Genomic DNA, 15,166 nt, shown 5'->3' on the forward strand with positions numbered 1-15,166 from the left:
CCCGGTGGCCTCTGCGGGACCCCAGGACCACAGCAGCCGGGGCCGCTGCTCTGCCGCCGTTCTGTGGACAAGGATGCTGGAAAGACCGCTGTGTACCGACGTTTCTAGAAAAGAGGGGGTGTCCTCCGGTCACAGGAAGGGGTCAGTCCCGGCCCACGGTGCACCAGGCAGCTAGAGGGGGGAGGGAGGAGTGTCATTAGAGGGTGGGCAACGTGCAGCCCCTTCCCCGAGTTCCAGGGAGGCTGCAGGCCTGCCACCCCTCCCCGTGTCCCCCATGACCCCCCAGCTCCACACAGCTCCGGGGCTGGGGCGCGCGGCGTGGGGCTGGGGCTGCCTGCTGCACGCCGGGTGGCAGGACACACACGTGTGCCACACAGGAGGGGCCTCCCCTCCCCCGCCCCTCCGCGGGGCTGCGGGCACACGCACCTGGCACGGAGATCCGGGACAGGGCCTCGGGCTGGCTCAGCGTGTCCACCTTGGCGTGCCGGAACGCCTTGCACACGGGGCTCTGCAGGTGCCTGCGGCCCGCAGCACCCCGTTAGTCGAGGAGGGGCCCCCCTCTGGTTGTCCCGCAGGGGTCCGTTTGGATGAGGACCTCACAGCTGGTGTGGACACCGGGGGAGGCCCGAGTGCCCACGGCAGGGTGGGGGACGGGACACGGACAGCCCGGCCCCTCGTGGCTGCCCGGCCTGTGTCCACGCAGGGAGGTGCGAGGTGAACGGGGGCCCCTTGCACGGGGCGCCCGCCCAAGATGCACAGTGGCTTGGCGGGCACCAGGCTTTCCGCCCGGCACTGGCCCACGCTGGCATGGTTCCCTCGGGCGGCAGGCCCCGGATGCCGAAGGTGCCCGAGGCCGAGCCCAGCTCTCCATGGCGGGACGCAGGGGGCACGGGGGGGGGAGGGGCTGGAGGGGGTCGTCGGTGACTCTAACATCTCGGAGCAGCCACTCTGGGGCCTCGGTGCCGTGGGGGGCCGGGGTGGGTCTTGATGCCCGAGAGCTGCTGCCGCCGGTGGTGGCCCAGGCTGGCCAGCTTCCCAGGGGGTGGGCTTTTGTAACCTGGGTGCCAGCCTCCTCCCACCCTCCCCGGCCCTGGTACAGGGGAGTCTCGGCTCACCCACCTCTTCCACTCCTCGTCCGTCTCCCAGAACTCATAGATGACGAAGGTGAAGCCGTCCGAGAGCTTCACAGCGGCAATGCTGCAGGGGCAGACGCGGAGGCCCGTCTGTGGGGGCCCAGTCCTAGGGGGGCCGGTCCACGGGAGGTTGCCCTGTCCCTTGGCGGCCCTGTGACTACAGCTGCACCCCCGTGCTCTCCAGTCCCTCTTCCCCCCACCTCAGAACGCAGGGCCCTCCTGGGAGGGCAGCAGGAGGCCACAGCCCAACGCTTTTCTGACTACAGGGATGGGAGCCCCAGAAGCAGCTCCTGGGCTCGAGGCTGGGGCCCTGCTGCTCATGGTGCTTACGTGGAAATGGGCTGGATTTCAGTCATTAGAAAACAACCTCTGGGGCCGGGAATGTGGCCTAGTGGTAGAGAGCTCGCCTAGCATGCATGAAGCCCTGGGTTTGATTCCCCAGCGCCACATATATAGAAAATGACCAGAAGGGGCGCTGTGGCTCAAGTGGTAGAGTGCTAGCCTTGAGCAAGAAGAAGCCAGGGACAGTGCTCAGGCCCTGAGTCCAAGGCCCAGGACTGGCCAAAAAAAACCCAAAAAACCACCTCTGCCTTTCTACCCAAAGCGTCTTGCCGGCCGGCTCTCCTCATCCCTGGAGCCTGCCTGGCCACTAGGGACAAGCCTTCCTCTGTAAGAAGAGCATGGAGAGCTGGGGGCCCCTAACTCGATGAGGGGCAGGGAGGGGACCGGCACCTGCTGCCCAGCGCAGCCCGACGAGGCGCCATGGCTCTGGCAAAAGCCATCACGAGCCGCTGGGCTCCACTGAGCCTGGTTACTGTTGCTGGCCACGGCTGGGATCCCGCCCCGCCCCCTCTCCAGAAACCCCGCCCACTGGCACGGAACCCTACCCACCGGAAGCCACGCCCCTCCACAAAGCCCCACCCCATTGGCTCGCGGGGAGCCACGCCCTCTACAGGAAAGCCACGCCCCCGCTCACTCACTGGAAGCAGGTCCCCGCCCCGGCTGTGCCCCTCAGGTACTGGCGCAGGGAGTCCAGGAAGCTGCTCAGCTGCTCCGGGCACACGACCATCTCCTGCCGGACCAGCTGCAGGTGCTGTGTGCCGGTCAGTGTGGCAGTGAGCGCGAGCGCCTGTGGGCCTGGCCCTCATCCAGCCCCCCAGGACCTCCCTGTAGCGGGGCCAAGACTCCCGGGTCAAAGTAAACCCCAAAGGCCTGCACCCCGTGTTCCATTCTCACACGGGAGACCCGGCCAGGCGGTGCCCACAGCGGTGCCCAGCAAGCCCGGGACAAGCGTGCGTGGAGAGGCCGCAGGGCCAGCGTGGCTTCCCCCCTGGGAGAGGGGCCGTGGGCACTGAATACTCCGGGTCAGAGTGGGGGCCGGGCCCCGGAGGCGGGCCTCACCATGTTGGTGCCTTCTTCATTGGAGAGGCGCTGCTCCAGGTCAAACCAGAGGGTCTGGAACAGTGAAGCCAAGCGACGCCTGAGACGGAGGCCCCTCCGCCCGGAAGGCCTCCGGGACCCCACACGAAGGAAGCACCGGAGCCGCAGGGCCCTGCCCCCACCCAGCACGGCCTCCCTGGGCCAGGCCCCTCCGACGGGGCCGCCTCCCTTCACACTGCGGGCCCTGGACGCCAGGGAGCGGCAGAGAACCCATCCCGGCTTTCGGAGGCCCAGGGAGCAAGCGGGGCACTGTGGAGGGGTGCTGGCTGGGGCGGGAGCCCCAGATCCAGGATGGGGTGCACCCCGAGCGTCCTGACCTGCACACTTCATCCCCCCCGCCCCCCCAGCTGCATGCACCCTCTGGCCCTCACAGGCCAGCAGAGAGCGGGTGCTGGCGGAGGAGTGGGGAGTCCTGGGCTCCCCCAGCCTCCGGGCCGGGTCTGCAGAGAGCCCTGGCTCTGCAGGCCCCAGAGGCGGGTGACGACGGCTCAGGTTTCCATCGAGTGCCTCTCGCACTGTCCGTCTTTAGCTGGGGCGCCCCGGGAATCGCGGCTTTCCTCAGTCTTCAGCTGGGGCGCCCTACCGCCGCAGCCTGCCCCCCACCCCTCCTGGCCGGCACAGGCCGTGCCCAGTATGCACACCCAGCGTGCAGGAGTGAGGACGCCGGGGTGGGGGGGGGGGTGACCACCCACTGAACGACGCCCCCATGGTCAGCTCCGCCTGGCTTGGGGAAGGACGCGGCTGCCCGGGGCCACCGGCGGAGGCGGCGCTGAGGAGCCAGGGCGCCTCGCGCGGGTCCGGCGGGGCCTCGGGGCGGGCAGGGGCCGCCGCCTCGGGCCGCCTCCGGCTTCTCCATGTGCGAATGGGGGGGGCTAGGGCTGCCCACAGGCTGCCCGCTCCCTGTCCCCCTCCGCCCTCTCCACCAGGGTCAGGGGCTGGCTTAGGTGGGCCCTTGGGGTGGGGCCCAGCTGGGCTCCGATTGGCCCTGGCTTCCCGCCAATCAGAGGCCACGGTGGAGACCCCGCCCGTCTCCAGGATGCCCAGGTGCTCCACGTTGCCAGCTAGCCTGGTTGTTAGGGCAACCAGAGTCTAAAAATAAGCTTCAAACAGCCTTCCTCCCTCCTCCTCCTCCCCCTGCGGCCCCCACCGAGTTGTCATGACAACGGGCAGCAGGGTCCCCAGGAGCCCAAGCTGCTCTGGGCCCTGGGTGGGTGGCGGTCGTGGGGACGCCGCCGGGGCCTCCGACCTGTGGCTTGTCTCCAGCCTCCTCCCCGGGGCTTCCTGCCAGCCACAGACTCCCCGCCTCGGGGTGGGGGGGCACACGTGACTCCCTCAGAACGAACCCCAAGTCCGTGAAGTACTCGTGCCCTTTGCAAGGAGTGTGCACAGTGTCACCCATCCCGAGGCCTGCTTGGGCAGACAAACACGTGCCAGGTGTGTGGCTCTGGTGACAGAATGTCTGGAGACCGCTTCAGACGCGCTGGCGTCCACCGTCACCACGGCACGGGGCTCTGTGGCCAGGCCGGTCGGCCCGGGTACAGCGTGCTGTCTCCTCCTCCATCACCAGAGCTGAACCTGAGCCTCAGAGACGGAAAGTCACCAGCCCACGGCCACACAGCCGCACTGGTGGCACCGGGGCCTGAAGGCCAGTGGAGCGACACCCGAGCCCACCTGTCCGTGAGTCACGAGGCAAGCCTTCCTCACTTCCGACAGCCGTCCCCACGCCGCCCCTCCCTGCAAAGCCCGGCCCTGCCGCGACGCTGGCCCCCTCCACAGCAGGGGGGAGGGGGTGCTCCCCCCCGCCCCGAAGTCTGCCCTCCGTCCAGCCGTGCCCTTACGGCGTGGGGCAGGGAGGCTAGGGAGGAGGCCCGGGAGCGGCGCCCACCTTGCTCTCCAGCCGTCCGATCAGCTCCGCCAGCCTCCCGATCTGGGCCTCCAGACCCTCCTCTTTCGGGTCTCTGGTGACTAGGAAAGAGAAACCGAGACCCTGGCTTGGGGCCGGGCCTGTGGGGCGGCGGGGCCCCGGCTCCCAGCCCCTGCCCCGGGCCCCCTCCACCGCAGGGCCTCTCTCACCGGGAGGCAGGCTCTTCCCTTGCTCCGGGGCTGCAGGCCTGTGGCTGGGGGCGTAGGGAGGCGTGGGGCCTCCGTACCAGGTCTTGGTGGCCGCGGGGCTGGGCTTGCAGTGGTCCTGTCTGCAGGGGTGGGGACGGCGCGGAGGCCACAGGCTCTGAGAGCCACTCACAGCCTCCGCCGGGGGGCAGGGGACGGGGGCGGCTGGGGCCGTGTCAGGACTGGAACTCAGGTCCATCCTGGGACCCCACGGCCAGGCCCTCCCTCTACAACAAGGCCGGGCCCAGGGCCCGCTCCCCCCCCCCTGCAGCGTGTCGCCGCACAGGGGCCCAGGCGCGCACCGGATCTGGGTGGTCTGCTCCTCGATGGCCTCCACGGCGCTCTCCACGGAGCTGAGCAGCGACTGGATCTGGTTAGCCGTCTCCTTCAGGAGGAAGCGCGTCACGAACTGGTCCACGTTGCTCCCCCCTTCGTACACCTGTGTGGACGGGAGACAGGTGCTGGGGGAGGGGCTGGGAGACGGGGGGGGGGCGTCAGCGCTGCCTGGGGGGCACTGTCGCCACGCCTGGGCGGCGCAGGGCCAGGAAGTGGCTCACCCCTCCCCACCGCCGCTGCCGCGCTGAGGACGAAAGGTGCGGGCGCCGAGCTCAGGACGCTGCACAAACGGCAGCCGCCACGACAAAGCCTGAGTGACGGGAGTGGTGAGGGCGATGGGCAGCAGGGACGGCCATGGCGGCGACAGTGACGGTGGTGGTGACGGTGATGATGATGGTGGTGGCAACGGTGACAATGGTGGTGATGATGGTGATGGTGGTGGTGATGGTAGTGATGGTGATGATTGATGATGGTGGTGGTGGTGATGGTGATGATGGCGGTGGTGGTGATGACGACGGTGGTGATGGTGGTGGTGATGATGGTGATGAAGGTGGTGGTGATGGTGGTGGTGACAGTGGTGGTAAAGGTGGTGGTGGTGGTGATGATGGTGATGGTGGTAGTGATGGTGATGATTGATGATGGTGGTGGTGGTGATGGTGGTGGTGATGGTGGTGGTGGTGATGGTGATGAAGGTGGTGGTGGTGATGAAGGTGGTGGTGGTGACGGTGGTGATGATGGTGGTGGTGGTGATGATGGTGATGACGGTGGTGGTGATGAAGGTGGTGGTGGTGATGGTGGTGATGGTGGTGGTGGTGATGGTGGTGGTAGTGATGATGGTGATGAAGGTGGTGGTGGTGACGGTGGTGGTGGTGATGGTGGTGGTGATGAAGGTGGTGGTGGTGATGACGGTGGTGGTGGTGATGACGGTGGTGGTGGTGATGGTGGTGGTGGTGATGATGGTGATGAAGGTGGTGGTGGTGATGACGGTGGTGGTGGTGATAGCATTGACCGGCAGGGGCTTTCTTGCTGTAACTGGGGTAAATCCATAGAGAAACTGCAAACCTTCCTCCTTTTCCTCCCAAGGAGAACTGGGCCCTGGGCATCACAGGTACCCGAGGAATAAGAGTCAGGGCAGCTAAAGTGGCTTCCCAGAGAGTGAAGGCCGGGGGATGGGGGAGGGGGTGCCCCCGGGGCTTGGTGCTGGGGGGGGAGAAACCCCTGGGGCTTGGTGCTGGGGGGGAGGAGCCCCCGGGCTTGGTGCTGTGGGGGAGGAGTCCCCGGGCTTGGTGCTGTGGGGGGAGGAGTCCCCGGGCTTGGTGCTGTGGGGGAGGAGTCCCCGGGCTTGGTGCTGGGGGGAGGGGAGAGCACATCTTGGCCAGGAGGGGCCTGGAGGAAAGCGGGAGGAGCAGGCGTCAGCCAGTGCTCAGGAGCACTGACATTTCCCGGGTGAGCTCCTTTGGCGAGGAAGGGCTCAGCGGATGGAGAATGCATCCGAGTGGGAGGAAGAAAGGACAATGGCGGTGCGTGGCAGGTGATCGATCAGGGTCTCGAGATCAGTCCTGGGCTGTTCCCCAGCCCCCTCCGCCAGTCTGCCCTCCACACCACCTGCCCCCGGCGCCCTGGGATTCTGCCCGGCCCTCGACACAGCGAGGGAAGACAGCGCTCAAGGAAAGCAAATGAAAGCATCCATCACCCCGACTGGCAATTAACCAGCAATAACTGCACAGGAGGAGACGTGGCCGGGGGCCAGAGAGGAGCGGGCCGGGTGTCGGGGGATGGGAAGAGCGTGGAGGGGGACACAGGCCCGGCAGCCCCGCGCGGGGCCGTGACTGACGTCCTTCCCAACAGCGCCGGCCACGCCACCCGCGGCCCAGGGGCCGTGAACGGCCACAAGGCTCGGGACGCACTCGGTCGAAAATAAATACCAAGCCCAAGTCTGCCAGAAAGAAGAAGAAACAGGCCAGCCGGTCAGCGTCCCCGCCAGTGACGGGCCGAGACGGTGAATCCTAGACGACGTTCCGCTACTTCCCAGTCAGCCCGGTGCCCGCGGCGTGCCCTCCGCCGAGCCCGGGCACCGCGCCCGGCGGGCAGAGGTCAACCCACCCACCTCCGGAGCTTAGCAGGCGAGCATCGCCCCGCAAACATGCTTCGGGGCCTGTCTGAAGCCGTGTGGGCTTGAGCCGCAGGAACACCCTCGTGAGTGCGTGCGTGCGCGTGCGTGCACGCCTACACACGCACGCTCCCACGCGCTCACCGGGGCCTGGCCGTTTTGCTCAGCCTTGCCGCCAGTCCAGCATTTTGCCGACGAGCCGTAGACCTGAGTCAGGAGGAGACGTGGATGCAGAACTGAAGCGCTGACCGCGGCAAGCTGGGCCTCCATGATGACTGCGGCAGGTCCACAGGCAGTGGGGAAGGAGCCCCGAGTTTCTGAGGTGCCTTTACTTCCAGAGAGGACAGGCGGGGGGGCGGGGGGGGGGTTTCCGTTTCCTCCCGTTAGCCAACGAGCGCTAAGGTGCCGCGCGATGCTGTCTAAAGCCTGTGTCGCGTGAACTGAGGGCGTCCACCTTCCAAGTCACGAGGAAGTGCGCGGCCCAGGCCGTGGGCAGGAGAGGAGGGGGAGGAAGGAGGGAGCAGCAGCTGAGGAGTCGCAGGCCGGGGACGCCCTCCGCTCCCACGAGCCCCGCAGCCGGCCGAGCGAGCGCGACAGCCCGGCCAGGGAGGGGACACGGCGCCCAGGGCAGGTCACCACTCCCGGGCGGAAGAGGAAGGCGTCGCCAGGGCCTCGTAGGAGACAAACTCCTGCACCCCTGGAACCTAAGCTGCCGGGTGCTGGAGCTCACACCTGCAATCCCAGCCGCCCAGGAGCCGGAGACCTGAGGACCGCAGCGCGGACACAGCCCAAGCAGGGAACTTCGTGAGAGGAGCTCCAACTCACCAGCCCAGAGCCAGTAGAAAGGAAAAGAGGAGGGAGGGAGGGAGGAAGGGAGGAAGGGCGCGCAGTAATGTAAACAAAACAGCCAGGCGTGGCGGTACGCTCCTGTAGTCTTGGCAGTCAGGAGGCTGCAGTGAAGGTTTGGGAGTTCGAGGCCAACCTGAGGCTCTGTCAGGAAGGCGGGAACGCGGGTGGGATGTGAGGTGAGGCGTGAGCCGCGGCGGGCAGGCCGCAGACAGAGCGGACGCGGCCCGGCTGGGCGGTTCTGATGGAACGTGAGACTCGGGTTCAAGTCCCCCCCGCCGCCCCGGCTCCGCCGCTCCTCCCAGAGCGCGGGGTGAAGTCCACTGCCACAACGACTCACACGGAACACATGTGGGGGCCCCCCACAATCCGACCCCTGGGGCCCCCCACGTTGGCACCCTGCAGGCCGGGTGGAGGGAAAGCGCCCGGCCGCACAAGCCCGGGCAAGGCGGCGGGAGGGGGTCTCCGCAAGGCTCGTCACGATCGCTCGGTGAGAGACCCCCCCCCCCCCCCGCGTTATAGCTCACAGGAAACCATCCAACCATTAAAAGAAGAACGCATAGAAGGCATTTGCACGAATTCGCCTCCTAGGGAAGGAGCTGGAAGGTTCTAGGCCCGCGGCTGGCATTCCCCTCGCGCTGGGCGGAGAAACGCTGGCGCGATGCCCGCGCGGGCGGAAGCGAACCCCACGCGGCGGCGATCGCCTCAGAAACGCCAGCCAAGGGGGGGGGCCCCCCGCTCAACAGCCCCGCACGCGAGAAAGCGGCCGGGGGGAGGGAACGCGGGCCACGCCCCCCGCCCCCTCCCCCGCCCCCTCACGGCGCTCTGTGGGGCGCAGCCGCTCCCCCGGGCAGGGGCCACACGGGGACGGGCGTGGCGTGGCGTGGGGGGCAGCGTGGGGGGCGCCTCTGCCCCCCGTGGGCAGCGGTGGGGCAGCTCCCGCGCCTGGGCCGCGCGCCCCCCCATCCGCTCAGCCTCGATCCTCGTCACCACCCATCCGGTCCCCCCCACCCCCCCATCCGGTCCCTGGGGGGGCCGCCCCGCCGCTGACCTTCTTGGTGTAGCCCATGGCCTTCAGGACGGAGTGGTTCAGGGTCTCCAGGGAGGCCAGGACATCCTCGTAGTCCCCCATGTGCTCCACAAAGTAGTCTGGGGAGCAGAGGGCAAAAAGCGGGGGTCACAGGGGGCTCTGCCGCCCCCCCAGCCCTTACCCCCCAGCCTCACGGGGCCCCTGCACGCCAGGCTCTGCCAGCACCTACCACACAGCTCCTTGGTGTCCACATGGCTGGCGGGGGGGGGGGGGGAGAGAGCGTGTCAGGACGGAGCTCACACGCGTCCTCTCCACCCAGGCACCTCGGGGAGCCGCGTGGGCCGACGCCCGGCTCCGGCGCCTGCCCAGTGCCCCGCGGCAGCCCCGGGTCCCGGCCCGGCCGGTCCCCACGCGGGTCTTTCCGATCCGTGCGGAGCAAGCTGTGACCTGACCCGAGGCGGGCTCGCCACCCCGGCCCCGGCGCGTGGGGGTCCCCGGTGCGAGGGTGGGGGCCCCGCGCTCACTCGGTGTTGTCGGAGTCGATGGTGTGGAAGAGGTCCTCGAGCTCCTTCCCGTTGAGCACGCCGTCGGCGAAGAAGAGCTGGAACTCCTCCAGGGACAGCTTCCCGTCGTCTGCGGGAGACACGCGCGCACGCGCACACGCACGCACGCGCACACCGAGGCCAGCTGGCACACCCTCCCAACCAGCTACTTCACGCAACCGCAGCCCATAGCCAACGCGGCCGCCCGCCCGCCCCTCCCTCCCGCCCCATCCATCCCCCCGAACCCCGCTGCCAGGGCGGCCACGCGGGACCCCCTGGGCTCCGGGGCTCCGGGGGGTCTCCCGCAGTGAGGGCCCCGCCCCGGGGAGGGCCCCGCCGCTCCGCCTGACCCCCGGCCTGGGGCGGCCTCCCTGCCCCCGCCCCCGCCCCCGCCCCCGCCCCCGCCCCTGCCCGCCAGGCCTGGCCCGGCCTCCGCCGAGTGGGGCAGCGCTCTGTCTGTCCAGCCCGGAGCGGGGCGGCCCCAGCTCTCGCCAAGCCTTGTCCGGGACCCGTCAGTCGTGGAGCGGGGGGGGGGCTGGGGGCGTGAGCCCCGGGCGCCCTGACCCCTGCCCAAGCTTCAGCATCACCGGAGGTGACGAGAGACAAGAGGCCCCACGACGGCAGAATCTAGGGGTGGCACTGGGTTTCCCAAGCAGGACGCCGCCCATCCCCACCTCACACGCTCACGTAAGGGCACGGTCACCCCGCTCTGCAGACAGGCAGGACGGGGGAGGGGCGCTCAGGTGGTCCCCCACCCGCCCCTTCTGGGGGGCCGTCGGTGGCTCCATCTTGCCTGGACTTGGCAGGGGTGTGCTGTGATTGATTAGCTGTGTCTGCCCCCAACATGGCAGGGGGCCCTGGGCAGCAGGGCCCGGCCCTCCCCCCCCCCCCCGCTGTCCTGGCGTGACCCCCCCCCCACACCCCGGCCCCGCGCCACCAGGCCCGCGTGGCTGACATTTACGGCGGCCGTCAAGTGCGGGCCTAATGAACCCGTCCCAGCTAATGAGACCTGTGGGCCGCCACCTCTGCCTCGGCTCCAATTAGCGAAGGCGGCCGCGGCGCCCCGTCACCTCCGCCACCCCCACAGCGAGCCAGGCCTTCCCGGGTGTCCCCGCTAATGAGCCCGAGCCCGCCCGCCTCAGCGACCTCTCCGGCGCCTCCGGGGGGAACCGCCGCCCCTCCTCACCTCGGGGGTGCCGCCTCCTGGGGCGGCCGACGCCCAGGCTTCCTCTGGGGTCCACAGCCCCCGCGAGTCTCCACCCTGGGGGCCCCCAAACCGGGCCCAGCCTCAGGTCCTTGCTGCCGCACTCTGCGCCCCCCTCAAACCCGCCGCCTGCACCCCCGGACGGCCCGGCGCCCACTGGGATCCTGTGGGTCCTTCCTGTGGACGCCCGGTCGGGTCCGCGTGTCCAGCCATCCGTGTGTAAAGGAACCCGCCACGCCACACGCGTGGCACACGCCCCTCCACGGCTGCCCCGGGTGTGGAGTCAGAACCCCGCCTGCACCGCGGGCCCGGGAGCGCTGTGCCCCCCGCGCCTCCCCCAGCCCCCCCGCTGCTGGCGGGAGCGGGGAGGGGCTGACCTGGGAAGGGGGTGCTCTGCCAGTGCCCCCAGCACGGCGGCCGTCAGCTGACAGCCGCATCCGAGGAGATGGGGGAGACAGGACCAGAGCCCCGGCGGGGGTGGTCCCCCGGGAGGAGCGGGCTCGCTTCCTCCTGGGAAACCCTCTGACAGCCCCCCAACATGTCCTCGGGCTGTGCAGGGCGGGAAGCTGGGGCGGCATCGCCCATGTGCTGAGGACCGCGCGGGCGCCTTCCTGACTCCCAGGGGCCCTCAGCGCGGGGGCGGGGTCCTCCCTCAGCGTGTGGGGGGAGGGGTGTCCCCCCCCCCTTGCTGCATCGCGCTGACCTCTACTCCCAAGCACAGCTTCCAGGGCCCACAGTTTCTGCACCTCCGTCCCCCCCCCCCGTCCACGGGGCTGACCGCTCTGCAGTCACCCCCTCCCCCGTCCACGGGGCTGACCGCTCTGCAGTCACCCCCTCCCCCGTCCACGGGGCTGACCGCTCTGCAGTCACCCCTCCCCCATCCACGGGGCTGACCGCTCTGCAGTCACCCCTCCCTGTCCACGGGGCTGACCGCTCTGCAGTCACCCCCCCCCCCATCCACGGGGCTGACCGCTCTGCAGTCACCCCTCCCCCATCCACGGGGCTGACCGCTCTGCAGTCACCCCACCCTGTCCACGGGGCTGACCGCTCTGCAGTCACCCCCACCCTGTCCATGGGGCTGACCGCTCTGCAGTCACCCCTCCCCCGTCCACGGGGCTGACCGCTCTGCAGTCACCCCCTCCCCCATCCACGGGGCTGACCGCTCTGCAGTCACCCCTCCCTGTCCACGGGGCTGACCGCTCTGCAGTCACCCCCCCCCATCCACGGGGCTGACCGCTCTGCAGTCACCCCTCCCCCGTCCACGGGGCTGACCGCTCTGCAGTCACCCCACCCTGTCCACGGGGCTGACCGCTCTGCAGTCACCCCCACCCTGTCCATGGGGCTGACCGCTCTGCAGTCACCCCCTCCCCCGTCCACGGGGCTGACTGCTCTGCAGTCACCCCCACCCTGTCCATGGGGCTGACCACTCTGCAGTCACCCCTTCCCCCGTCCACGGGGCTGACCGCTCTGCAGTCACCCCCACCCTGTCCACGGGGCTGACCGCTCTGCAGTCACCCCCCTCCCCTGTCCACGGGGCTGACCACTCTGCAGTCACCCCTTCCCCCGTCCACGGGGCTGACCGCTCTGCAGTCACCCCCACCCTGTCCACGGGGCTGACCGCTCTGCAGTCACCCCAGGGCCGGCCTGTGCGGTCACCCTCAACTCCAGCCCACGAGGCGGGGGACCAGGACCTCTGGGGCAGATGGCACCGGCTTCACCGTGTCCCCGCCAGGCTGCACTGAGCACGGTGGGTGGGTGTAGCCTCCCCCCCTACCCCCCCCCCCCCCCGCCGTTCTCTCTCCAAGTGTCCCTCACACACAGCCGGGAGCGGTGCACAGGGGGAGTTACCGCCCGGCCTTCACTCTGGGAGCGTGAGGCGCAGTGGAGCTGTGGGGGGGGGGACCCTCCGGCAACAGGCTGAGCTGCCTGTGCCCCCCCGACCTCTGACCTCCGACCTCCGGCTGCAGGCTGAGCAGCCCATGTCCCCCCACCCCACCCCGACCTCCGGCTGCAGGCTGAGCCGCCGGTGCCCCCAGGCCACGGGGCAGGACGGCGCGGCTGGCCTGGGAGGAAACTCACCGTTTTTATCCGCCCGGCGGAAAATCTGCGGAGAGAAGCGGGGGGGTGGGCTGGGAGCTGGGCCGGCGGCACCCCCAGCCCGAGGCCTCGGCCCTGCCACCCGGGCCCCTCTCCTCGGGGGGGGGGGTCTGGTGGCCGCCCCCTCCCCCTGTGCCGTCCACCTGCCCACGGCCCCTGACGGCTGCGCACCCCCCCCCCCCCCGCAGGGCACCGGCAGGGTCGACGCTCGCCCCACACAGCCACACGCACACGCGGCAGGCGCGGGAGCCCCGGCCTTCCTCTTGGCCACTGCGGGCCTGGGGCTTCCCCGGAGGGCGGGTCCCATCTGAGGGGTTCCCCGCCGCCGGCACCCGAGGGGGCAAGGCTATCCCCCCGGCCTCGGCCCCTGCAGGACGGGCTGGGGCCACGAGGGCCGCTGGGGCTCAGACGACAGTTCTAACCCTGCCCGGGGCTTCAGCCCAGCCCAGGCTTTGCACAGACAAAAGCCCTGGGGGGGGGGGGGTGACCCCTGGACAGCATCTGCCCGCCCTGGGCCCCACCGAGAAACTGAGGTAGGGTTGGGTGTTGTTCACGTTTTCCCAGAGGGGCCCGCGGGCGAGCCCCCCCCGACGGAGCTTCTCCCCTAAGTCCTCACCGCGGCCCTGACCAGGCTCAAGAACAGGGCGGGGCGCCCAGGACCCTCGCAGGGGGCACCGGGCTGGACGTGGAGCAAACCCCACAGGCAGGTGGTGGGGGCGGGCGGCTCCCGCGCCCTCTCCCAGCCCGCTTCCTGGCGAAAGGGAGGTTCCCGCCCCCACAGGCCGGCGGGGAGCCGGGGGGACGCGCGGGGCTGCGGGCTGAGCTGCGGGCAGTGCGTTGCCCGCTGTGTGTGCACAGTGTGGGCCCTGTGTGTGCACGGTGCACGCCCGCTGTGTGTGCTCGGTGCACGCCCGCTGTGTGTGCAGTGTGGCCCTGTGTGTGCTCGGTGCACGCGCGGCCTGTGGGGTGTGCGCGTGTGCCCTGTGCGCGCCCTGGGTGCCGGCACGCGCGCGTGGGTGTGCCCGGGGCCCTGCCCCTGCTCCTCGCCCCCGTTCTGAGGTCTGGGGGGGCACGGGAGGAGAAAGGAAAATCCAGCACCCCCCCCCCCCGCCCCCGCGAGCAGGGAAGCGTGTGCACCCCATGCACCCGCCCGCTCCGGAGCGCGCCCCCCCCCCGAGCGCGCCCCCCCCCAGGGCCGAGGCGCGACCCCCGCTGCGCCCCCAGAACCCCCGCCGGCTGACAGCGGCTTTTAGGGTCCCCCCCGGGCCCCGCCCCCAGGAGTCGGGGTGGGGGCTCCCCGAGGCCCGGCAGGTGGGCGGGTCGGGGTCCCGGCCGGACTTGTTGGAGAGCGGGGAGCGGGGACGCGAGCGCGCTCGGGGCCGGCGGGGCGGCAGGAGTGGGGGGCGAGGGGTCCTGGCGTGGGAACCGGAGGGCTCGGGCCGGAGCGAGGAGAGGGAGGCGGGGCGCAGGGCTGCGGGGCCCCCGAAGTGTCGCCGCGGGACGGGCTGGGCGGAGGGGGCTGGTGTGGCGGGGGGGGGGGGGGCGGGGGGCGACCCGGGGCTGCCCCGGCCGGAGAGGCGGGGGACGGGGCTCGTCCTGGACCGCGCTGGGTCTGGGGGCTCGCGCTCGGGGTCGCCCGGGTTCCGGGGTGGGGGCTCTAGGGCGCCGGGGTGCGGGGTTCCGGGGCTCCCGGGCGCCGGGGTGCGGGGTTCCGGGGCTCCGGGCGCGTACTCACGTCCAGGATGACGGCGGTGCCCCCGCGCAGCGCGGCGGGGCCGGGGCCCGGGCCGGGTCCGCGGGGTCTGCGGGGTCGGCGGGCGGCGGCGGCGGCGCCCGGCTGTCGCCCATCCTGGCGCCCACCCAGCGCAGCAGCCCGCCCAGCGCGCGGCCCTGCGGCGGCGGCTCCCGGAGCAGCCGATGCGCGCCGGCCCTGCACAGCGCGCCGCCCGCTCGCACATCGCGCCGCCGCCGCCGCCCGGAAGCCCGCCGACCCCCGCCGCCCGCGCCGCCCGCGCCGCCCGCCGACCCCACCCCGGCGCCGCCTCCCGCCTCTGCCCGCGGACACCGCGGGGACGGGGGGCGGGGGGGGCTCCGCCCGGACCCCGAGCCACGTGCGCGCCGCCCGCCGCCCCCACGCCCGGCGCGCGGGCCCTGCGGACCGGACGGGGCGGGGGCGGGGCGGGACGGGGCGCGCGGCGGGGGTGGGGGGACCCGCCGGCCCCCGCCCGGAGACCCCCGCCCCCCCCCCCGGGCGGCTGCCGCGGCCCGAGCGCCCGAGTCCGGCGGGCCTGCAGCGTCCTCTGCCGGCGGCGGGCCCCG

At 71.2% G+C, this 15,166-nt stretch overlaps 1 protein-coding gene across 1 annotated transcript; it reads right to left on the bottom strand.

Annotated features, from left to right (window-relative positions):
* Window positions 1–61: 61 nt before the first annotated feature.
* Necab2 (N-terminal EF-hand calcium binding protein 2) lies at window positions 62–14,805 on the bottom strand. Its single transcript, XM_048355038.1, is given in 15 exon segments — window positions 62–171; window positions 427–518; window positions 1,120–1,197; window positions 2,114–2,226; window positions 2,535–2,588; window positions 4,459–4,538; window positions 4,647–4,765; window positions 4,985–5,121; window positions 9,026–9,123; window positions 9,234–9,259; window positions 9,529–9,637; window positions 12,830–12,854; window positions 14,583–14,627; window positions 14,630–14,784; window positions 14,787–14,805. Coding segments are annotated over 15 exon segments (1,179 nt in total). The 3' UTR covers window positions 62–142.
* Between the last annotated feature and the right edge of the window lie 361 nt (window positions 14,806–15,166).

This window comes from Perognathus longimembris, chromosome 10, assembly GCF_023159225.1.
Source record: "Perognathus longimembris pacificus isolate PPM17 chromosome 10, ASM2315922v1, whole genome shotgun sequence".
Taxonomy (NCBI): domain Eukaryota; kingdom Metazoa; phylum Chordata; class Mammalia; order Rodentia; family Heteromyidae; genus Perognathus; species Perognathus longimembris.